Source organism: Crinia signifera, chromosome 2, assembly GCF_055691185.1.
Source record: "Crinia signifera chromosome 2, ASM5569118v1, whole genome shotgun sequence".
Taxonomy (NCBI): Eukaryota; Metazoa; Chordata; class Amphibia; order Anura; family Myobatrachidae; genus Crinia; species Crinia signifera.
The window spans coordinates 84,408,581-84,434,300 of record NC_139218.1 but is presented as its reverse complement, the minus strand read 5'-3'; the positions used below and the strand labels follow the sequence as shown (position 1 = coordinate 84,434,300).

Below are 25,720 nucleotides of genomic sequence, written 5' to 3'. Positions count from 1 at the left end.
CTGTATAACACAACACCACCACTTTGTACTGGGATACGGGTACTAGGTGGACAATGGGGAAGGTTGACAAGGACATACGGTCGACACATGCATTAGGTCGACATGGGGTATGGATGGGGTGTTTTTAGCTGACATGTGCCAACATTTGGTATTTCATTACCTACCGTTGACTAGGGCATGGTGGGAGAATAAATTAGTGTGCCGATCGTAGAGGGGCACCATGCCCGAAGCATGGAAAGCTTAGTGTCCATGTCGACTGTCGATATTTGGGATAAAAAAAAGTGAAAAACCCTATGCCGACCTAATGCATGCGTCGACCTGGCCCGGTGCCGACCTAATGCATGCGTCGACCTGGCCCGGTGCCGACCTAATGCATGCGTCGACCTGGCCCGGTGCCGACCTAATGCATGCGTCGACCTGGCCCGGTGCCGACCTAATGCATGCGTCGACCTGGCCCGGTGCCGACCTAATGCATGCGTCGACCTGGCCCGGTGCCGACCTAATGCATGCGTCGACCTGGCCCGGTGCCGACCTAATGCATGCGTCGACCTGGCCCGGTGCCGACCTAATGCATGCGTCGACATGGCGCCGACCTAATGCATGCGTCGACATGGCGCCGACCTAATGCATGCGTCGACCTGGCCCGGTGCCGACCTAATGCACGTGTCAACATGGCCCGATGCCGACCTAATGCATGTGTCTACATGGCCCGATGCCGACCTAATGCATGTGTCGACATGGCCCGATGCCGACCTAATGCATGTGTCAACCTGGCCCGATGCCAACCTTCCTCTTGTAAACCCTATGACCCATAACCCTTGTACTGTAAGCAGAGTCTATTCACCTGTCTCAAGATCTTTTGATCTACCATCAAAAGATCTACTGTAGGTACTTAAATTTCATAACTGGGTTCATGTATGAAATTCAAACTTTGCCTCAAAACGTAGGTGTGCAGTAACTACAAGCAAAGAAGTGTTTATATTGGAGTTTTAGGGTCAGTAAAATTTTAACCAGCTTTGGGCCTGATTCAAAGATTTATTAAATTGTATTGCAGAAACCGATGTGTGTAGAGGCGGAGTAAAAATATTCTAAATGTGGCAGCTGGCAGGAGTTGTATAGAGGTGCCCATAATAGTCTCCTCTTCACTGGCGCTTGCGTACAAAGATGCAACCATTGGGTTAACATCGACTGTGTAATCCCATGGTCACAGAGCATGGATTCTGGAAGACACAGGAGCCCTTGTCACTGCATCCAGGATCACAGTCAAAGGACAGTATTCAATGCTCTCAAGTCACCGTTTTTTTTCGGCAAATTGGGCTGTTTTCACTCCTTGTGGTGAATCTTTCTCACTGAAAATCTGATTCACCCTATTCGCCGAAGAGACCAGTGAATGCCGGCCAGTTCTCAGTTTCATGCTCGCTGCAATTCACTAGTGTGATTCTATGGGGTTTTCACTGGGATTTGCCGAGAGTGTATTCAATGCTAGGATGGAGAACAGCATGATTTTCACCATGATTCACTGTATTGCATTAAACATCTTTTTAAGGTTAACTGGAATGTGATCTTCTAAAATAGGAGTTCTTTGGGGTTTTTTTGGGTCAAAAAATCCGTAATTTTATTATGTGAAGGGGCATGCTATTTGTATTCATGTACTTGCAGCACATGAATATATTTAATTTTTTTTCGTATTTTGTTTTTTTACACATTTGACAGCAGGCCGCTCATTAAATATTCACTTCATACTGGTCCCACTCATTACATATGCACAAGCGGGACCCATGCAGCGGCTCCCTACCCGCGTCCCCTGCCAGCTCTCCGGGGAAGGGGGGGGGGGGGGGCGCTCCTGCTGCCTGTGTCCCCAGGAGGGTTCCTTAGTCTCACCTTGTGAAAGACCACTAAGCTGTGGAGAAACACTGCTGAGCTGTGGTGACATACATTGCTCACAAGCTACTTGTGATGTAGAATTAGGAGCAAACTTGTTGCTGCAAATCATACAAGTTATTTTTCTCACCATTTTAGAGAGAAAAAAAAAAATCACCCCCTTACACTTCAAACACACTTAGTACACAACCAAGATAATGTCAGATAGATAGTAGCTATGTGTTTGCTTTATCACATATATCTATGTAGACATATAGTGTGCACAATGCTTAATTAGCAGTGGGGGGAAACTCAGAGGTATATGGGTACACCAGCATCCTGCAAACCTAGTTCCCTAGATAGAAGGACTGGTAACAGGAGTGGTTTCTGCTGCTGTAATGGCGCCCACAGCATGAGTACGAAGCAGGAAGCAGTGTATATGCGTGCTTTGAGGCTCTGGTCACACTCTGAGCTATGCCGTGCCCCTCTAATTGCATCTGGGTTATACTAATGTTTAGACTGGCGTCTGTGTTAAACTTAAGGTTAACATTAAATTTAGAATGTGCCCTGTCGTCCAGTGACAACCCCTGGCATCCAGTGTCCGCGGGGCTGTCAGCGGTACCTGTGCAGGGACACCGCCGCCGCCATCTTGCCGCACATAAAACCGGGGTACCCCACTGTGGGTAACACTCACCACTCGACGGCTTCAGGCTGAGTAAGGGATGTGCGGCATGTGGGGGGTGTGCACGCTGCAGCACAATGCCCGCGGTAATAAGCACCCTCTCAGGTCAGTGGACCTGCAGCAGGGATCAGTTCGGTACCTTAAGAGGCCAGCAACTGTCCCATCTCAGGCTTCCCTCGAACCCCAAAATAACAAAGTCAATTGAAGAAAAACTCTGGAGTTCCAGGAGTGTGCATCCACTCCTGAGGGCACATTTTCTAAAACTGCATAGTAAGGGGAAGTAGAAGGGAGGAGCCAGCACACCCTGGTTGAAGAAATGTATGTGCCTGTCTCCTGTCGGTTGACCTCTTCCCTGATGTATTGAGACCTCAGTATCCCATATGAATGGTCGTGAAATAGAATTCTTTTGGATAAAGTGTAAACACAAGTAGCTCCCCTAAGTCATCCTTTAAAAAAGTGACAATTTCAGAGGTTTTTATAAAAAGTAATGTGCCATTGAAGTGGTTAATACACATTTTTAAATAAAACACACATAAGACTTGGTACTAACCGAGTATCGAACCTCCAGATATTCTGAGCTGGCTGGGACATCTGGAATCTCAAAAGCATAATTCTTTTCAACTTTCTGAAAACAAAATAAAACTATATGGGTAACTACACACAAAGTAATACAAGTAAACATCAGTGACACAAAGTAATAGTAAATTAGTATTATATTGACAATAGAAAGAGAAAACTACTTAATGCGGACAAAACTGCAGCTGGGAGAAAAGAAAAAGTATTCTAAAGTAAAACTTTGCATCGTGTAGTCTTTTAAAAAAGCAGCGCATCTGCAGCCGCAAAAATGTCCAGGATTGAATAGTGAAACCCCTAATTTCCAACAATTGGAAATAAGGGGAAAGATTACCCCCCTATGTACTAAACAAATTTGGGACTATTTATTTATTTATTTAACATTTGTACTGCAGATATGGAAAAGTAGTTTGTGTGTGGGTCAAGGCAACTGTAACGTTAAACCCTGTAGGGCACCACCTGTTTTGGGGAGGGTTATGGTATAGCAGATCGACAGTCTAGATCCACAATCACGTGGTCGACCACTCATGGTGGAACAGGTCTAGTCGATTATCTTCCCAACGATAGTGGACAGCATCTAGATCATCAGTAACGGAACACATACGCAAGCAGTAGGTTGACGGGAACGTAGTCAAAAGTGACCAGTTCGACAAGTTTTTCAGGTGTCTAGGTTCGACAGACGCCCACATTTTTTTTTACATTTGTGACAGTCAGCCTAAAACAAACACCACCTTATTTTACATTGTATTTTTTTTTTCTCGTCATGGAAAGAAGATCACCTACCCTAAATATCATTCAAACCACAAAAGTGGATCTTAAAAAGAGTTCTTATTTCATCTCCTGGGTAGACCGAACTATTACTGGTAAGAGGTGTACACACACACAGGACTATTCTTCTGAGCGATTTTGACATACACAGTTAAAATTGCTTAAAAGGGTTTCCTGCATCACCCTGTGTGTACACAGTGTATATATGTGTGTATATATGTGTGTACACAGTGTATATATGTGTGTGTGTGTGTGTGTGTGTGTGTGTGCGCCAATTTGGTCCGCACTTCCTCACTCCATCATCCATAGTCCGTGTATCCAGGTGGCACTCTGTGGTTTTGTCATTCATTTCTAAAGTAAAACCAAATGACAGGTACAGGGGGGTATTCAATCCCAATTGCACACTGAATGAGAAAATAACTACATATTAATCAGATAATACAGAGATCTGCAGATATATGCAACCAAGATCTCTGTATTATCTGATTAATATGTAGTTATTTTCTCATTCAGTGTGCAATAGGGATACAAACTGTTTTTTTTTTCCTAACCAGATTTACCCCTCCCTTTTGGCACCTGAATGACACACCTCTGATTGAGCAGCTTATCAACAAAAGTGTTGTGCAGTTGAGAGGCATAGATGGGTCAGCATTAGGAGGGATTGCTGACACCTGAGTGCCATTGGAGAAGCCAGGGGTATCTCCAGGTAAGCTGTCTCTCAGACGTTATAAGCCATTATCATGTGGCCTTACACTGGCCTATTAAGCCCAGACATATATGTTATTGCTTATGGGATGGGTTTGGGAATGTGGTGCCCCCTGTGTTGGTAGGGCTGGTCTGCTCCAGGTTAGCACACCCTAACACTTTATTAACTCTTATTTTTCCTATCACATTGTATATATTTTGTATTTTAATCCCACCTTCACTTCCCTACATAGCACTTATGTGCTTCTTATTAACCCTTACTAATTTTCATTTGTGTGCTGCCCTGGAGTACTCAGCCTGTGTCGGCATGTTGGGGGCCCACACCCCAGACCCATACCCAGTATTAGGGACCCCCAGTGACAGAGATGCCTTGACGCACGGCCTGGGGGCTTAGCCCTATATCTGCAGATATATGCAACCAAGATCTCTGTATTATCTGATTAATATGTAGTTATTTTCTCATTCAGTGTGCAATTAGGATACAAACTGTTTTTTTTTTTCCTAACCAGATTTACCCCTCCCTTTTGGCACCTGAATGACACACCTCTGATTGAGCAGCTTACCAACAAAAGTGTTGTGCAGTTGAGCGGCATAGATGGGTCAGCATTTGGAGGGATTGCTGACTCCAGAGTGCCATTGGAGAAGCCAGGGGTATCTCCAGGTAAGCTGGCTCTCAGACATTATAAGCCATTATCATGTGGCCTTACACTGGGCTATTAAGCCCAGACATATATGTTATTGCTTATGGGATGGGTTTGGGAATGTGGTGCCCCCTGTGTTGGTAGGGCTGGTCTGCTCCAGGTTAGCACACCCTAACACTTTATTAACTCTTATTTTTCCTATCACATTGTATATATTTTGTATTTTAATCCCACCTTCACTTCCCTACATAGCACTTATGTGCTTCTTATTAACCCTTACCAATTTTCATTTGTGTGCTGCCCTGGAGTACTCAGCCTGTGTCGGCATGTTGGGGGCCCACACCCCAGACCCATACCCAGTATTAGGGACCCCCAGTGACAGAGAGGTCTTGACGCACGGCCTGGGGGCTTAGTCCTATATCTGCAGATATATGCAACCAAGATCTCTGTATTATCTGATTAATATGTAGTTATTTTCTCATTCAGTGTGCAATTGGGATACAAACTGTTTTTTTTTTTTTTTTTCCTAACCAGATTTACCCCTCCCTTTTGGCACCTGAATGACACACCTCTGATTGAGCAGCTTACCAACAAAAGTGTTGGGTATTCAATCCCACCAATAACTGTTCGAATTGTTAAGCATTTGTTTTTCTCGTTTTGCTCGACATGAAAATTTAGCTCGACAAGTCGAGTTCTCGCCCATTTAATCTGTTATTTTAATCCCACCAGTAACCGTCCGAATTGTCGAGCATTTGCATTTTTTTGTTCTCATTTTGCCTGACTGAAAATGTAGCTCGACATGTCGAGCTCTCCCCTAGAGAGGAAAGTGGCAATTGTGTCAGAGATAGGCTCCATTTTTGTAGTCTATGATATGAAAGTAGATATCTTGTTAAAAATGCAAATTCTCCAATAAACACCATTTCCAAATCAGCAGACTGTTAAATGCTGGCATCTCCCTGAAGTCTCAGTACAGTGAGAGCTCTGAGGTCAACAGAGTGCATTGTGGGAGAAATAAACAAAAGAATGGCAACAACAAACATTGAATCGTGGGTAATTCAGCCCCAGCGTGGATACAAGCGACCTAAACATAGGTGTTTGGTCAAACCAGAAGTAGACACAAATAGGCATTTACAGTATACAGAAGACTTTCAATTGGCAAAATCCTGCACAGTGAACATGAAAAGGTGAGCAAAAAAAAGTGAATTCTTATATGGCAAATGGAATAATTTAAACAAATGCATAATAATACAAGCTGGAAACTGATGCTGGCAATGGAATAAAGCATACCATATAAACATGCAGCAAATAGAAAATGAAACGAGAGGAATATTTAGAAAAATATCAAAGACAGAAGTCAAGATAAGCACTACAAACATTAGGGAATCCTGCATATACAACTTAACACAATTTTTGGACATGTAACAAGAGAAACTCCCTTGTCACGACAGAAAGAATGGTCAAGTTAATTTTGAGGGAAGAGTGATTTCAAATAGTCGAGGTCAGGTGTACTCTTTGACCTGTAATAGACTTCAGGAATTATTTTGACAGATTTTACCCAAAATAAAATCGACAAGTCGAGAAATGTTCACCTCAACAGTCGAGGAAACCGAAAACCAAATCAGGTGAGCTCTGCTCGACAAGTCGAGAAAACCAGACAATGAATAAGCGACCTCATAAAAACCAACCAAAGCGCGCCAAAAATAACGAGCTCGACAGACAATCAATACCCCCCCCAGACCAACATTTCAATCCCACAAGAAAGCAATTACCAAACAGACCTTTCAAGAACGCCAAAGTGCAATGGCGCGCAGTGTCCCTCCCCTGGGGCTGGGCGGGGATGCCGTGCTGGACGTATTACGTCATCAAATGTTCACCTACAGACGGAGCTCCAGATAACTAGCTGTGCGGCGTAACTGCACATGTTCGCACATAATCTATTCGGCAATCCCATCCAGTCCCGTACATAAGAAATTAATAAACATTACACCAAATACATAACAATGTCAAAGATACATTACATGAGTGTGCTTTTCATGATCATGTTAAAAATCACTATTCTATGGCTACTGTTGCAACTTGCAAACAAACTGAAATACTATTGTAACATTTTAAAGTGATAGCATTTTGCTATTGTATAATAACCTTCATACTGTGCATTACTGTACGCACCCAATGGGGGCAAGTACCACTTAATTATAAATGAACCAAAGAGATCTCAATTATAGAACATTTCTGTGATAAATCACGTTCTATGCTTAAACCTAAAATGATGTAAAACCAAACAGGAGTAAAGAGAACAAAAAGCTGCAACTTATGAGAAACAGGCAAAAGATATGGACTCATTTAGGCTCAACGGGGCCATAGAATTACATTTTGGAATCCAGAACGTTTCTAATTGAAGTAATGCTCTTTCCCTGTCGCCTCCTCTACAACATGCAGGTACGTGGTCATTAAGCTTATATTTAACAGTGGCTAGTGAATGTTTGGCCTCGAAACACCGCCTGATCTACTTCTTTGCCAAGATTATACATACCACAAAACGAGACATGATGATGTCCAATCTCCAGGTGACTACAGGTTGCACAGCACGTGCAACAATCGCATCCTGGTTTCTTGCTCAAAATGTTGGTTGGGGCAGATTTTTTTTTATCAGACACATCATTGTATACTATCCAATTTTTTAGGATTCTCCCTCTCCTATGCCCTATCATAATTTTAGAAGACTGGATGAGTTTTATCCCTGAGAGAGTTAATTACTGGCCAATATTTTTTAGCGACATCTCACAGGATTACTCATAGTACTGTATTTGTTTACAAATACCATGGTCTATTAGATAAATCATCCAATTTATTTCTGACCTGTTTTAATTCTTCCTTGGTTTTGGAGAGTACATTCCTCTTGGCAGTCTCTAAAACATTAGGTGGAACTCTTTACCTAGAACGGCGCCCGTCGCGGGCATCGCGGGTACATTTATGCCTGCCCGCGACGCGACCGACGCGATGCCCGCGATTTTCCCATTGAAAACCATGTTAAATCTGAAAAATCGCGTCGGTCGCGTCGCGGCCGGCCATAAATGTACCCGCGATGCCCGCGACGCGATGCTACCGATTTCCCATAGAAATCAATGTTAAAAGGCGCGATGGACCCGATTTTAGCGTTAAATGCCTCAATGCCCGCGATTTGGCCATAGAAATCAATGTTAAATGGGCCACAGAGCCCATTAACCCTTAAATGGCCCCCAAAATTTTTAACGCCACCCCACGATCAACGTGAACCCGAAGCGTGGCGAGCGCAGCGAGCCCGCGAGGGGCGGCGGTACGCGTCCTACGACCTTTTCATGCCCTACTATCCACGTCGGCGTGGAGTTGAGAATAGAATAGTGTGGCGAGCGCAGCGAGCCACCGAGCCCGAAGCGTGGCGAGCGCAGCGAGCCCCGCGAGGGGACGCGGATACCTTCACAGGTAAACGCGTCCCCTCGCGGGCTTCACAGGTGTCCGTGGCGACGCGGACACCTGTGAAGCCCGCGAAGGGACGCGTTTACCTGTGAAGGTATCCGCGTCCGCTCGCCACGCTTCGGGCTCGGTGGCTCGCTGCGCTCGCCACACTATTCTATTCTCAACTCCACGCCGACGTGGATAGTAGGGCATGAAAAGGTCGTAGGACGCGTACCGCTGCGCTCGCCACGCTTCGGGTTCACGTTGATTGTGGGGTGGCGTTAAAAATTTTGGGGGCCATTTAAGACTTCAGGGGGACTATTAGGGCTCTGTGGCCCATTTAACATTGTTTCCTATGTAAAAATCGCGGGCATTGAGGCATTTAACGGTAAAATCGCGGTCAATCTGCCTTTTTAACATTGTTCCCTATGGGAAAATCGCGGTAATCGCGGGTACCCGATTTTGATGTACCCGCGATTTACCCGCGATGCCCGCGATTACCGCGATTTTACCCGCGATGCCCGCGATTTCAATCGTGGGCGCCGTTCTAGGTAAAGAGTACCCATTAGGTTTGTAGCATCTGGCCATGTAGTTTTTTTAAATTGTTCATTTCAATTTCCGCTAGTGAGTCATCGTCGGTAATCTGTCTAGCTTGTAAAAATACGAGCAAAGAAGGCTGCGTGTAAGCGATACGATGCTGCTGGCATGTAATTCCACATTGCAGTCGGTGCATTTATGAAATAGCTCTGTCAAAAACCTTTCCCCACCACCATCTGATGTCCTCATCCAGATAATGGATACGGTCGTAGTTACAATTGAAGTTGAACTTAATGTCATCTTTCATTTGGTTAATTTCCTACATGGCTACAAGGAACTCCGTTTTACCACCATCCCACAAGACAATATCATCATCTACTATCTAAAGAAAAATAAAATATGCTGGGCAAACATAATTTTCTAGTAAACAGATCTCTATAAATTCCAAAAACAAATGTTTGCTACCAATGGTGCAACATGAGATCCCATGGCACACCACCACAGTTGTTTATAGAATATAGAATTCTAGTTAGGGTCTTTTATAGCAATTCCATAAACTACTGTACGGGGACACCACTGTAATCGATTCGGGCAGAAACAAATCTCTGTAAGCTGTCCAAGCCAGCTTGTTGAGGTATACTCATGTACAGAGAAACATTGATGGTGCACAATAATATTAATAGTCTCTCCAGCAATCCTGATAGGAAAACAAAGATTATTAAAAGGAACATGTTAATATCCTAAAAAAAAAAAAAAAAAAAAAAAAAAAAAGGGTCCTGTTTTTGTATGAGCGGCTGTACATAAAAATCCAGATATTTTCAAATCGAGCTGCATAGAGTATTTGAACGAGATTTTTGAATGGCCAGAAGGGGACATCAGGGAATTTTAGGGAGCGTATATAGCAGAGGGACCTTCAGATGGTGGCAAGCGAGATTAGATTGAAGAGAGATTCTGAGATCCAATTGTGTTGTACCGCTCTGCACAATATCAGATCCAGTTCTGCTTTGAACATCTTTGTTGGATCTTTATCCAGTTTTTGATAAACTTCTGTGTCCATTAGCTGCCGTTAGATTTATTTTTTATATGTATCCACGTCGTTTAAAACAAATGCACCCCCCTTTATCCGGAAGCGGAAAACACCTGATTGATCACGACTCCGTGACACCAGAGCAGAGTGTTCCTCTTTGGTTAGGTTGTAATTAATCCCATCCTGGTGTTTATATGCTGTTGAGACTTCATGATCCAGTATCCTCATAAGATTTTATAGAGGGATTCATTGGCATGTATTCAAAGCTCCTATGTCGCCGTAAATAACGGTGAGTGTGCATGTTTTTTTGAGAGTAGTGAAGTTTTCTCTCATATTTTGTGCTTCCCTGTATTCAACTCTGTTGCTTCTCCAAAAATATTTTGCGAAGCTAACTCAGTTCACCCTGCACTTCTCCCCTTTTCTATTCAATGGGGATTTTAGGGTCTCTCTCCAAAAGTGTATTCAATGCACAAATTGCGAGTCCTGATGGTTTCTTTTTTTAGAGATGATCTCCATTTTTCCCCTCGGCATCTTTTTAAGGTGAACTGTAGGGTTATCTTTGTTAAAGTTGTTATTTTTTTTGTTTTTTATGGCTTATAAATTTAAAAAAATGTACTCTAATGTATTTATTGCAAGTGCCATAATGCTGTACTTCTATATTAATTTATTTGGAATTTAATAAGTTATTTTAATGGTAACCAATAAGAAATCATTTTGGAATGCTCCTAGTAATTTCCCATGCTTCCTCTCTTCTTACTCACCTAACCCGCAAACAGGCTTTTAAACACGCTAACAATTATAAAATAAATTAAATAAAAACACAGGGCAAAGAAACAATGCCAAAAGCACAACACAAGGATAAAAGGCCAAACAGAACAAAATACACCCGTCTGCACAAACCCAATTAAAATAGTCACACAACCATTTGTTGTAAAATAAATACTGAACAAAACATTAACCTTTCTAAACCTTTGTAAAAAAATACAAGTCCACAAATGCGAGGAACACGCTGCTGAGATGAACACCCTGCTCAGGAATATCCCAGTCTGACAGCTCACGTGGAGAGCAGGAGAAAACAGATCTCTCCAGTTACAGCACTCCCATTTGAACTTGCATAATTATGCTAAGTTCGCAAAAGGGGCCGGCGAGCTGGCCACACGTTGAATACTGAGGAAGTCAGAAATGAGAAAAAGTGCCGAGCGCTTCAGCGAGATCACAGGGACACAGAACAGTGAGCCAGACTCTCAAAAAACATTGAATACTCCTTATTGAATTTGGTTCAAATGTCAGATTTCTTTTTTAGCCCGCTATTTAAACAAAAGAACACAAGGTGTACAGCAGCGCTTGGTAAATACACATTAAAGTAAGCAAGTGATTGATTAAAATTCACCTTTACTATACCAACAATTCATCAATGTATACACACATACAAATAGCAATAAGAAATCAGCATAGAGTTTACTTAGAGAGTTGTATGATTGACGTTCCAACTCACTGTACATGGTAATGGGCCCCATACATCTACAGATCAATTGTCAGATTGGGCAAGTTGCAACAGTAACCGTATAATAGTGATTGTTAACATGATCAACACTCGCGTAATGCATCATATACATATATATCTGGATTATTGTTTAAGTGCCACTGAGCACCTGTTGCATGGTTCCTATTAACGTTTTACTGAACCCTGCATTTATCGTATTTTATCAACACATATCACTTTTCATTTTACACTGAGCACTCTAAGTCAGGCATTTCCAAACTATGGCCCTCCAGCTGTTGTGAAACTACAAATCCCATCATGCCTTGCCACAATTTTTCTATTAGGGAATGATAAAACTATGGCGCGGCATGTTGGAATGTGTAGTTTCACAACAGCTGGATGGCCATAGTTTAGACATGCCTGCTCCAAGTGCATTCAATAACCAGCAGCACAGAATACACTGGGGCAGACTCACAGGATCTTATGGGCTGCCACGGTGTGAATACTACCATTACTGGAAAGATTTAGAATATTCTCAGTTTGAGAAGCTGTTTAAAGAAACTAGTTTCGATCATGCACACAATGATGAGGACTGCTATTACGATGAAACTTAAAAAGGGAGATATTAGGCCTGATTCTGGTTCACTCGCTAAAGCAAATTCTCTCTCTAATGGACAAAACTATGTGCACTGCAAGGGGGGGGGGGGGGGGCTGAAACACGTGCAGAGAGTTAGATTGGGTGAGTTATTTTGTTTCTTTGCAGAGCAAATACTGGCTGCTTTATTTTTACACTGCAATATAGATCTCATTTTGCAGTAAAACCCCACCCAAATCTAACACTCTGCACGTTACATCTGCCCCCTTGCAGTGCACATGGTTTTGTCCATTAGAGAGAATTTTCTTTTGCGAGTGAACCAGAATCAGGCCCATAGTCTTTTTGCTACATGGTTAGTGTTCCCGCTAGGCTGTTTTAGCGGGAACCTGCGCCCTGCCCGATTTTTAAAGGGCAAAATGCGCCCTGCCCCTCTCGCAGCGACCCGCTAAAACAGCCTCACGAGGAAGCCCAGCGATGCTGTAGACGGCGATGCCTGGCGCTTCCCCGGAAGCACAGTGGCTTCGGAGGGGCCGGGCCCGCCCCCTTTGATGATGGGGGCGGCCGGCCCGCCCCCTTTGATGACAATGGCGGCCCAAGCACGCCTCTTTCATGATGGCGGCGGCCCAGGCACGCCCCCTTCATGACGTCGGTGGCCCGGGCACACCCCCAGCTGTGATGTCGGCGTGCCCGGTCCGCCCCCCAGCGCCCTGCCCGCTGTCATTCCTAGAGTGAACACTACATGGTGTATAACTAATATTTTAGGAAGCACAAGATTCCGAGAGGACTCCGTATGAATTAATTGTACATACAATAGAAAAGAATACCAAATTTGTTTGGAAATGTTTTTCCAAATTCTGACACTCACAATCTTCTTGTAAAGAAATAAGGGAGGAATGCATAAAAAATTTATTTAAAAAACATTAAAAAGCTAAGCACTTTCCAGTGCTGGGCAAAAACAAAAATATGGAATATCCAAATGGTTCACTCACTATAAAGCTCTGGCGGCACCAAGTGCTGCTAATGCTGCTTTCCCACTGCCAAACCTGCTCTGACCCGGTTTTTTTAAACGTTTCTTTAACCGGGTCAGAGCAAGTTTAACCCCATTCACACTGCATGTGGTAAACGGTATATTACTGGTTAATTACCGTTTTGTACCTTTCACATTGCACCCGTTGTGAAAGGTACACAGTAATTAACCAGTAATATACCATGCAGTAGGCAGCACCTAGAAACACTCCCTCCCTCAGTACCTGGCACGCACATGTCACTAGGAGGCAGCAGAATGAGCTACTCATTACATATGCGCATATGAATGAGCTGCTCATTACATATGTACATATGAATGAGCTGCTCATTGCATATGCTCATACATAATGAGCTGCCTGATAGTTCCCATTTGCAGCAGGGACCCCGCCGGTGAAATCACACTCTCCTAATGGACCTGCTTCCTCCGCTTGAGCACAGACTGCGCTGCCCGGAACCCCAGGATTGCTGCCAGGTACCAGGGGAAGGGGGGGACCAGCTGCAAGGTGCCAGAGGAGGGGGGGGGTACCAAGGGAAGGGGAGAGAACAGTGCGGGATACAGTTTAAGACCCTTTCCCACTGTCTTAAATGGGTAGGACACTGCTTTTAATATTTGTTAAATATTTGTTAACAAGTATTTGTTAAACGGGTAAAGCACCCTGGAGCTTTCCCACTGCAGCTCTACCCATTTAAAAAGACTACAAATAACGTCAATTTACCGTTTAAGAGCTGCAGTGGGAAAGGGGTAGAAGTAATCCACTTACAAAAAGGGTGTATCTTTCGGATACAACGCAGGCAGCAAATGAAGCATAGTGTTGCGGGGGTAGTCACATAAAACCTAATGACAGCGGTGTATCCAAGGAAAATCTGCAGCAGTGCTAGGAGCCAAGTGCTGCATGTTAAAGCCATGCTGCAAAACTCTGTCATTTTGGTGTCTCCCCCCAGAAGGGTCAATTACTGCAAGACACAATACAGTCTTTCCCAGAGATACCCGTTAATCTAGTAGCATTGACCATATACAAAATGACTACAGAGAAAGCAACTCATACAAATGTATTAAGCAAAGGTATTGAAGGGACAGTTCTAGGGGAGACAAAGCAAGCATTGCGAGTCAGAAATAGACTGTGCCAGGTATTTAGCAAAGTTGGTTTCTGTCAAACTAGTGGCATCCCCCACATTTGTGACAAATATCTGTGAAGATTGTTGGCTGTGCATGAGGTACTGCGCAAGTCCACTTAGCAATTTATTTGCAGCTCTAGCAAAAAGCAATTTAAAAAAAGTGTAGACAATACGGAATATTTTATATGGAAAAAATACCAGTGTCTTTTTGCAAAAACAAAAAAAAGAGAGGGAATGTCCTTGCCTAGTCTTCCAGAGAGACCACATTTAATAGTGTTCTATGTGGCCACCAGGCCCAGCATTCGTTTCTCTCAATTTTTGGTTTTGTTATAGCACCCGCATGTAAGGTAGCTTTATTAAGTTATAATACTTTTAATATCTATTTTAAATCAATCTGAAAAGGTTAAAAAATAAATAAAAAACAAACAGTAATACAAGTTTACTTTTTCAGATGCTACAAGCTTGACTGTAAAGTTCATCACCAAGTACAGGGCCATCATTTTTATTTACTAGCCCAGAATCCATATTGAGGTCTACCAATAATACTGAAATGTGATCAAAGTTTAGCAGTAAAACTACATGGGGCATAGCCCATAACAAGAACTCTTATCATTTGGAGTACACAAAGCAAGAGCCCCTTGTACAGAAGGCAGGAGAAGTTAAAACCATGCCTATCAAGCACAAAATGAGTCCATTCAGTGTACAAGGTTTTAACAGGAATGCAGTGAACATAATTTACCTATAGCCTACTGCCCATGATTGCACAAGAATAGTGTACAATTATAATTACTGTACATATAGGTGGCACTTTGTGTATCAATATATGCTTACCACTCAACTAAATGATTAGGTTTGATAAGGTCTTGCAATAACTTAGTAGATAAATATAAGACTTATGTCCTATGTGGACACTTCAACACCAAAAGTGGCACAATATGTATTATATTATATTATATATATATCTATATCCTGTAGACTGTACAGTGGAGGCATGAGAGAAACGCACACACACAGCCCAACAGCCGTTTCAACTGCACACAGCAGTCTTCCTCAGGGGCTCTGATTCAGAGGAGGGCAACATAGCGATTTCAACAACACCACTATAAAAGTGCGGATGCCTTGCTATGGGATGCAGTTACAATCCCGGCGGTCGGGATCCCGGCGTTCAGAATCCCGACGCCGAAATCCCGACCGCTGAAATGTTGACACTTTCTCCCTCCTGGGGTGTCCACGACACCCCTGGAGGGAGAATAAATTAGTGTGCCAAGCGTAGCGAGGCACCGGGCCCGCTGCGTGGCGAGTGATCCACGTCCCCCCCTTGTCGGCATTTCGGCTGTCGGGATTCCGGCGTCGGTATTCTGAACGCCGGGATCCCGACCGCCGGGATTCAATACTGAATCCCTTGCTATACATACATTCGTTCAGTTAGTGCACTTGGCACACACCCTTATGATTTCAGCGTCCTGGGTGCCTTCCAGAACCATACTCATACAATCTCCAGGCTAGCGGCAATCACAGTATAAAGAGGCTGAAAAGCTGCTCTGTTATCTCAACGTTTCAATTTCTTAATAATACATTTTAATCAGGAGTTTGATCAAAATTGCGATAACAGAGCAGCTGGTCAGCCTCTTTATTCATATTGTATGGCGTTCGTGTGTATATATACCAAGATGATCCACTAGGAAATAGTACAAACCTTTGATTTGAATTTCATAATCCTATATTTATCTGCAATCCTATCATTGAATTCCTGGTAAACATTCATCATTGTAACAGGAACTCCAAGGTCTTTCCCTGATGGCAGCTCTAGTCTCTTTAATAAGAAAAGAAAGAAAAAAAAAAAAACAATATATTTTTTTACAAAAATATAGCTATATTGTCATTTAACACAAAACATTATCACTTAAAATAACTAAAAGATAAAACCTTTCAAGTTATAAAGTTAGCAATCATACCATGTATAAACATATTAAAATGCTCTAAAAGAACTGGTACCAATCACAAGATGCTTAGAAAATGCTGAGAATGGCCCATAAAATTATTTTCAGCAATACTTAGAAAGCAGACAGTTTATTAGCATATTATGAATTATTTTAGATGGGTTGGTCATTGAGAGAAATATCCTAATTTACAGTAGTTCCATTCCATGAGACTGCTCTTCTATTTAGATCATGACATACTCAATTCTCTACCCTTCCCTTTATTTTGATTTCTATAAAGGGACACAATGCATTCAGATGTGATAAAATATGGATATCAGGGCCCTTGTTTAACTTACAGTTTCACGTGGTAGAACGTAGATGGTTCGCTCAATATTTTTTATGCTTACACAGCAGCTGACATATGTTTCAGCAGATTCAATCCAGACTTTTCCAAATAAGTACACAACACCTAATGCGAAGAGAAGGAAAGTTACCTTATGCATCCTAAAAATTTAGAAGTAAAAACTTCCCGTTTACAAGAGTAATAGGTTCCAAAAAAATAAAAATAAAAGTCACAGGGCAGTTTACCAAAAGTACTCCACCAACTTTGCAATTCTAATCCCTCATACTGTCAGGTTGAGACAATTAGCTATGCAAAACGCAAGAATGAGCTAGTAAACTATAAAACATACATATGGGCCAATGGTTTCTGAAAAAAATTATGCCACTGCACAAATATGTTCATACATTTAAGATATATTTCTTTTTAAAAAGTTGAAACATTTTTTGCTTTAAATGGTCCAAAACGGATTTAGACAAATTAAATTGTGAAGTCAAATAGCAAACCAGTTGACATTTTTTAAAGATTGATTTTTCCACAAAATTTTCAATTTTAACAACTAGATAGCGAACATTCTGTACAAAAAGTAAAAATATTGCCATTAGTGTATATCAAAACGGTATTAAGCAAAGTAGTACAGAAATATCAGATATAATAAATTCAAATATCTCCTGCATATTTGTACTAACTAAGCATTAACATTTTTTTACTGTGTATCACTTTGAGGATCTGCAAGTAGCCCAGTCTCAGCATTTTAAATTATTGCCATAATAAATTCCTGTTCCTACCTGGCTGATTGTACTGATCTTCATAAGCATCCAGCCAATAAAAATTAAAAACTTGATCACCATCTTCGCCAGTTGCTAGAGGAAGGAGGCTTGAGTCTACTTGAACCTCATTTGTCACAGATTCAGTCTCATTTGGCATTTGGTCCCAACAGGACTCTCCAGAACCATTAGAAACTCTGGAAGATAAATATTTGTATTACTTCTAATATGAAGTAATGAGCACTGATGGACGCTCCCACATCAAAGGCCCGGCGACAGGGAGGGGGGGGGGGGGGTCAAAAGGGGGACACCTGTCCCAGGCACCAAGGTTCAATGGGGCCCAAGTGATCAGAAGTAAATAAAATGGGTTCACAAAGCGTAACAACACTTTTTAAAAGTGTACCCTGCATCTTCTGAAAATTAAGTACAAAAATAAACACTAGGCAACACCAACACTCACTAACCCCCTTTTCCCAGTTACCCTATCACTTGGTGTGGTTCTGGGCAGTTCTAACCAGTCATTGGCTGTGCATTACGCAGCAAGAACGCTGCCCAGTCGAACTCTGACATACAGTGGGGGATGGTACAGGGCCACCCACAGCCACTGCGAAAAGCAAACAGAATAGCGGCAGGATGAGCGGGCAGGCGCTGAACAGAGCACCACAGATATCAAAGGTAGGATGCGCTTTTCAGCTCTACATAACCTATGCTAGCACACATTGGGTCTGATCAATAGGTGGAAGCAACACTTTGATCGTAATTCCAATCAACACTTGCAAAACCCTTCCATAAGACAGACCATTGCCACTAAGTGCTTAATCAGCAGAATGTGTACACCTCAGTATCTCACACAGTGTTTCCATCTGGCTATCAAAAAGTGAATTAAACACACAATAATTGAATCCTGCTGTTAGCAATACAACACAGACATGTGCCCTGATCCACTAGGGAAAAACTGACTGCAGAATAGCAGAGAGGAAAGGCCAGTGAGAAATTGTAAAACTTCCTAAGCAAATACACCCATCTCTATAGCGCTGGTTCCAATATCAACCAAATAACTTTATTATTATTTTTAATAATAATAATACAAAGACATTTATCTCAGTAAAAAAAACTTCTCACCAAGATACAATCAGTTTGTGGTCTGATGAAATATATAAGCTTATTACACATATAATGGTGTAAAGTAAAAGGAATATTAAGCTAAATATTGGACAGTATTCAATGCTGGTGTTCACAAATCCTGGTTAGGATTCGCTGCACATTCACTGCCCCTGAAGGTGAATTTTAACCCCCCCGGCGAATGCCCTATGGAGCCGGTAGGACAGCGGAAGGCAGGGAGATGGAAACCTCCCTGCCTGCGCCGCATTCTGCACACAGCAGCAGATAGAGGCACTCCAGCGGGCTTCGTTATTTTCACCAAGCCCGCTGGAGTGCCTCTATCTGTATCGTATCACTATCTATCAATTGTGTCTGGAAGGCACCCACGGCTGCTGCTAAAAGTCACTCGTGGACTTTTTATATATAGGCTGATTATATATATTTGATGTGCTGCAAGAACACGAATCCAAATAGCAAGACACTTCACATAATAAAATTACTGATTTTTTTACACCAAAAAGGAAAAAAAACACTTATTGTAAATGAACACATTCCAGTTCACCTTAAAAAAAATGTTGAATGCAAAATGGTGAATCTCGGCAAAAATCATCGTGAAAGCAGTTATCCGTTCTAGCAGTTAATACACTCGGCGAGTCAAAACGCCATTGAAATACACCAGCGAATTGCAGCGAGCATGAAACTGAGAACTGGCCGGCATTCACTGTTCACTTTCGGTGAACAGTTATAGTTGAATAGCGTGAATCAGATTTTTAGTGAAAAGATGCGCCTCAGAGCCTGAAAACAGCCCGATACTGGCCATTAAAGTAAAAGCTTACGTGAACATCATTAGTCATTAGGGTACTATTTTGAAATTTAAGTATTTTTCCTTTCCCACTTACACATATGGTTTCAGATCAACCTCCTTCTTCACCTCCTTTTTAATATTGAGTTCCTCTTTCACAGATTTACCAATGTTTGGTTTAAGATCTACATTATCTTCATCCATGGGTTCATCAAAATCATCATCATCAAACTCAACCATTCCTTGATCCTCTTCTGAAAAACAAAAATTTCACCTATTAAGTCTGGTTTAATGCCAAAGGCTTCAGTAGCTAAAGGCCCCCAGGCCGAGACATTGTATGAAATCAGCCCAAATCGCATTTGTACGATATCTGATCTGATGCGCGGTCCTGTGCACATCGGATCGGAACAGGAGATCATGGAGGTCATTCTGGATGACTCGCAAAGCAGCTAATTTTGCTGCTTTGTGAGCCAGCTAAACGCCGCCCAAATGAAAGCCAGCCCTCCACTGGACAGCGAATGTCCCCTTAGGCATGCGAATGGATGTTTTGCATAAACATTTATTCGAAGCCGTGCATGCAGGACTAAAAATCAATCAATGGTCGCAAACTATCAATTTATTTCTTCAGTGTTCACAAATCTACGTCACTCTTTGGCGACTCAGATTTGCGGCGCCCTGCTATGTGAACAGGGTGGGCAGATGACATCTGGTGATATTAGCTGCTCGCCCATGGAATTCAGAAAGCAGCCCCCATTTCGCATGGGGACACCCATAATTTTCCTGGGCGCACCCAGCGGTTTCATGAGTATGTCCGGAAAACGCTGTGCGTTCGTACGCCACCACGCTCCGAGCACCTCAGCGATTACGCATAATCTCTGAGGGCACTCACAGTTAAGACCTGCACATGCATATAACACCGGTGCGAATTTGCAAAGGGGTGTATCAACAAGAATGACCTTCCATATGTGCTGCACATAAGATAAAGCTTAGGTGCAGTCACCAGCGGCACATCGTGGGTACTTTTTATCACACGCGATGGATCGTATACAATGCGAGAGGACACCGTAAGGCAGACAAATTTAAAAGAAAAAAAAAAATACTCATATGAACTGATGATTGCATACAATTTATCACATGTAACAAATGGCACATCAACATCAAAATTTTATGTGAGCTGTTCTGGGGAGCTGCCAGTGAAATCAGGTCCAAGTCGGTGTAGTTTATGGGGGCCTTAAGATTCTAGATTTATTTATTCAAACATTATCAGAAGCTAAATTACATACATATGTCAAAATAAAACCTAGTATTGAACGCTAAACATTAGTAAACACTCATCACATGCAGAAGTGGTCACTTAATTCACATAAAACAACTAACAATCTGTTTTGAGGAACACAGTCTTAGCCAATTATAAGTACAGTATGTCTTGAACACCAACAGGACAAATCATCATACACAATGTCCTAGCGGCAGTCATAGACACAGGTGCTTCAAAAAAACCCAGAAATCAAAGATTTTCTGTAGGCATTATTCCAGTCTAAGACCAAGAACACAATGTTCTGATTTAAATAAGTGAAAATCCAAACTCAGCGAAGCCATGTCAATATCCACTTGCAACTTATGTGGTGATTGCCATGATCCTGTCAAAGTCATTTCCTCTGCTTATAGAAATGTTTTGAGCATTGATATAGCAGCATGGTGATTACACGGTGCGAGTTTGGCACAATTGGCAGCACTCTAGCAACGATTCGGCTACATTTGTATATCTGTATTAAAACCTTAAGGGCAATTTACCGCCAGTAAAATAGACAGCCTTCTTATTACTTATGAGGGTAGTGTGGTAGACCCTTTCAGGCCTTCCATTTCCCCAATGTGCTGAAGCTCTCGCCTTTTTGGGAGAGCTTTAGCCCCCTCGAGGATGACCCCGAGCCGCAAGGCGGAGGGAAGTCTACTGAGGGTCTCTCCAAACCTTCGGGTGCGGAGGACCCACCGTCCTAACCATTCCGGGGGTTGAGGAATGAGGGTCTCTCTAAGCTTCGGCGAAGAGGACCCACCGTTCCCTATTTTCCCCTCTTCGGCCTTCTGGTTAGGGGAAAAACAGGGCCCTTCTCCTTCGGGAGATAGCCCACTCGATCGCACGACCCCCTATGCACGTGTTTAGGCACAGGAAGAAGAGCAATAGAACACGAGGACATGCAATGAAACTAGAGGGAGGAAGATTCAGAGGAAATTTGAGGAAAAATTACTCTGTGTAACCGCCATTGAAGAGTAATATATAAATTAGGCCTTGGGAGACTGGCCTCAGTTTGCACTTTGTCCAGTTACAGATATAGTACAACATATGTTGAAGTAGTTGCCTTTCAGCCAACAAAACAATGAAAGCTACACACTGGACATAGGACATGATTCAGTCCTGTTAGCAAGGCTGCAGTTTTTGCAGATGGACAAAACTATGCTGCAATGCAGGTGAGGCAGCTGTAACATGTAGTGTGAGTTAGATTTGGAGGAGAGTTCAAACTGAAATCTGAATTGCAGTGTAAGAATACAGCAGCCAGTATTTACCCTGCACAGAAACAAAATAACTACCCCCAAATCCATCTCTGTTAAATGTGCCTCACATGCAGTGCAGAATGGTTTTGTACATCTGTAAAAATTGCAACCTTGCTAACTGGTCCGAATCGGGCCTATAGTCTGAAGACCTGGCTGGTCAATAGCAGACAATTACTTATACTGTGAGACAGTAACAAGAAATGGGTGGAATAAAATGCTGGGTGTATCCGCTTGACCACAACCTAGTTCTCTGGAGGAACATGATAAGAAAGGTGGACTCAAGGGCTCCCACTGCATGCCGCTGAAAGTAAACTTGGGAGATCTCTCTGTAACCAACGGTGCATGCAAAGTGTCACATGGAGCTCACTGTGGTAGAGATCGTGATTTAGTTATTCAATCCCAAGGGACACATGTAAATTAAAATCTAAACTCCTCCGCCCCTCTACAACTTCCAACATGCCAGTGCAACTTTAAAAAAGAGCCCGGTAGGAGAAGCAGTAACCCAGTGAAACTATTAAAACAATAAAACAGAAAAGGAAAGGGTAGCCAAGGCAAAACAATGGACGTCTGAGTGTCAAGAATGGAACATAGTTTCACCCAGCCTGATTCAAAGGAAAGGTTCAACAGTAACCAAAAATCCAATTTTCTTTCATTAATAAGCTGGGGTAACATTGGAGGAGGGAACTTTACAGCTGTCTGACCGGAGAACTGTATACTAAAAGTGGGAGCTGACGGAGGACAAATTTAAACATTTTGAACTGTGCAGCTGACCAAAAAGATGCACAGCGAAGTTGCTATGCCGAAGCTTCATGTTGTGCCACTACCATAGTGAAATGGACAACCCCATTTTTGGTACCACTATAATATCATGGAATATGAGCAACAGTAGGTGAGCATGAAACACACTGTAAAATGGTTGAAACCTTTGGAATGAGGCCAGGATGCCGCTGGAAATAAACACATTGCGACTTACGGACTTTTGAAGAACAAAATGTTAAAAAAAAAAAAAAAAAAAACGGCCTCCATAGCTCATCATAGTAAGACAGAGGAGCAAAAAGGGCAACATTTGGAGCTATGTACCCTCCCCCGTGCACATCATAAGATAGAGATCTTCCATACCATGTGGGAATATGCTACTAAACCGGTTTCCAGGCTTGCAGCATTGTATGAGCTACTAAGAGATGTCAAGGACAATAAAGCTAAGCAAGCAAGGTCCATGTACAGAAATGGGCCAATTAGTAGCAGATCTGGTCATAATGGAAGACACCACACAGGACCTACAGATGGTTTAGTAACATCAGCATTCTAATACCTGCGCGGCCAGTCTAGAGCCACTAGGATTGTCCAGTGATCCTCGGTCAGACGGGAGTCCCCCAAAGCAGCCATGGCATCCGCCACAAAAGCTATCTGCTGTAGAAGTCTGTTTAATAAATTTCCACTCCCAATATGAACACTACCAAGAGGTCCAGAACAATAGCCATAAGCTGTGAAATGGTTTAGGACACCTCTGCTATTGTTTCTGTTCCTTTGTAGCCACACTGATTATTTACATAGCCACAGTAGGGCATTCTCCAACAAAAACAAAATCCCACTCCAGCTGGCCACAACTGACTGCTATCACATTCATAGGAAGAACCTTTGAGAAAGCTGTCAGGGAGCACCTATTGATTTTATTTCCTGGGTACTCTTAAGGTGCCCACACACTAGAACGATTTTTGGGCCGATTTCCGATAAATCGTCCGATGTTTTCTGATAATCGGTCGAAAATCGGCCGATTTCGGTCCGATGCGCACTCCCGTGGATCTTTAGCTGAATCTTCTGATCTTACGTGCTGCACGAAAGATCAGAAGATTTAACAAAAGATCCATAGGAACGCACACGGGATCTTTAGAAAAATCTTTGGTGAAGATGCGCGCTTGCCTGAAATCTTTTGTCCAAGACGGACAAAAGATTTCAAGGCTAATTTATGTGCACATCTTACGATCGCAGCTCTTTCTAGTGTGTGGGCACCTTTAGTCGCTCTGGGACAACCTGTTTTTGGAGATCGACCTGACAACTTGTCACCCCTTGGCTCAACAATTGAGTTCCAGCTGTATTCTTGGGAACCACCACCTGCACACTGTGGATTACAATTATATATCACTGTTGAGGATACCCCTAATCTAACTGGGGCACACCAATTGGGGTTCTCCCACATCCTCCAGTGTCAAGAAAAATCCAGCAAGATTTATGGACCCTCACTTTACTCAGCCATTATGGACTCACCCAAAAGGATAACAACTCCTATAAAGCTCCTAAATAAGGACTGCACACGGGACTCCAGACTACTAAGGGCAGTATTCAATGAAAAAAATTCTCTGTGCATGGCGAGAGATTTTTTCTCTCGCCATGCACTCTCCGTGTTTCGGAGCCTCCTGCTCCCACTATTCAATGTATTTAAGACTCTCTTAACCCCTGCAGCGGACAAGCGTCCGCGGCAGGGTGCTGACAGGGAGCCGTGGGACGGTGGCATCCAGGGAGATTAAAGTCTACCTGGATGCCCCAGAACATATGTGGGGGAGGGGGCTTCCCCGGGACCCAGGCAGCACAGGCTGCCCCCCCCTATAGCCAGCGGGGGACCCAGTATTCACTGCACCCGATCGTGCATATTAACGATCGGGTGCAGTGAATATATGAATATCTAATGAGCGGCTCGAGCGCTCCGGCTCCCTGCTGGCTGCACTGTGTAAAAAAAAAAAAAAATAAGAATTTTTTTTTTTTTTTATTAAATATATATTCATGTGCTATAAGCACATGAATAAAAATAACATGCCCCTTCACAAAAAAACCTGATTTTTTGACACCAAAAAAAAAAAAAAAAAAAAAACCTTTTAGTTTAAAAGTTCACATTCCAGCTCTCCATCAAAAGATGGAGAATTTCTACACGGAGAGAGACGGCGAAAATCACTTAGAAAGACGGCGAATATTTCACATTGAATAGGGTGGTTCACTTTTGGAGAGCAAAATGCTCCGTCCAAGGCGAAAAAAGCAAAAATTCTCCATAAAACACGGAGAATTTTTCTCATTGAATACTGCCCTAAGTATTATACCCACAATCTTTTAACTGTTCATTTATGCTATTCCAGTATTGATTGCTATATCTTTATACCTTAACAACTATATATTTTATTAATACCTACAGTATACTGTTTTTAGACAATTAACCTATTGATCTAGTTTTTTAGCACTCCACCTTTGTTTTTGTATGCTGTAGAAGTCTGTTTAATAAATTTCCACTCCCAATATGAATACTACCAAGAGGTCTAGAACAATAAGATGTGAAATGGTTTAGGACATCTCTGCCATTGCTTCCGTTCCTTTGTAGCCACACTGATTATTTACATAGCCACAGTAGTGGCGCTGTCAAACAAAAACAAAATCCCACTCGAGCTGGCCACAACTGACTGCTATCACATTGATAGGAAGAATTGTCTCAGACTATGACAAAAGGCCTTGTAGCCGAAGATATAATGTCATGGTACACATCAATGACTAAAGTTGGAATGAACAAGGATCGCCCATGTAGCAAATTATTAGAAATCAGCCTTTATTAGTGGGAAAGACACCAGCATACAGGACAAGAGGATAAGATGAGCTGGCCTATGTACACTCCGTAAAATTTTGGGGAATCTCTCAATGGAATTCTTCCATAATAAATGGCCTTCAAGGTGGCAAACATTATGCCCAACAACGGGATACACCGCAAGATTGACAGACGAAGCACAAACCAGTACAGTCGTAACTGAACCAA

General features: G+C 42.6%; 1 protein-coding gene across 2 annotated transcripts in view; it reads right to left on the bottom strand.

Moving 5' to 3' along the window:
* Positions 1–25,720, bottom strand: part of POLA1 (DNA polymerase alpha 1, catalytic subunit) — a 332,356-nt gene that overhangs the window by 292,565 nt on the left and 14,071 nt on the right. For both annotated transcript variants that reach the window (XM_083172524.1, XM_083172525.1), the window contains exons 9-13: positions 19,478–19,634; positions 17,499–17,674; positions 16,727–16,839; positions 16,145–16,261; positions 3,093–3,167 (exon numbers count right to left, since the gene is read on the bottom strand). In XM_083172524.1, the coding sequence (XP_083028650.1) occupies positions 3,093–3,167; positions 16,145–16,261; positions 16,727–16,839; positions 17,499–17,674; positions 19,478–19,634 (638 nt within the window). The remainder of the gene's footprint in view (positions 1–3,092; positions 3,168–16,144; positions 16,262–16,726; positions 16,840–17,498; positions 17,675–19,477; positions 19,635–25,720) is intronic.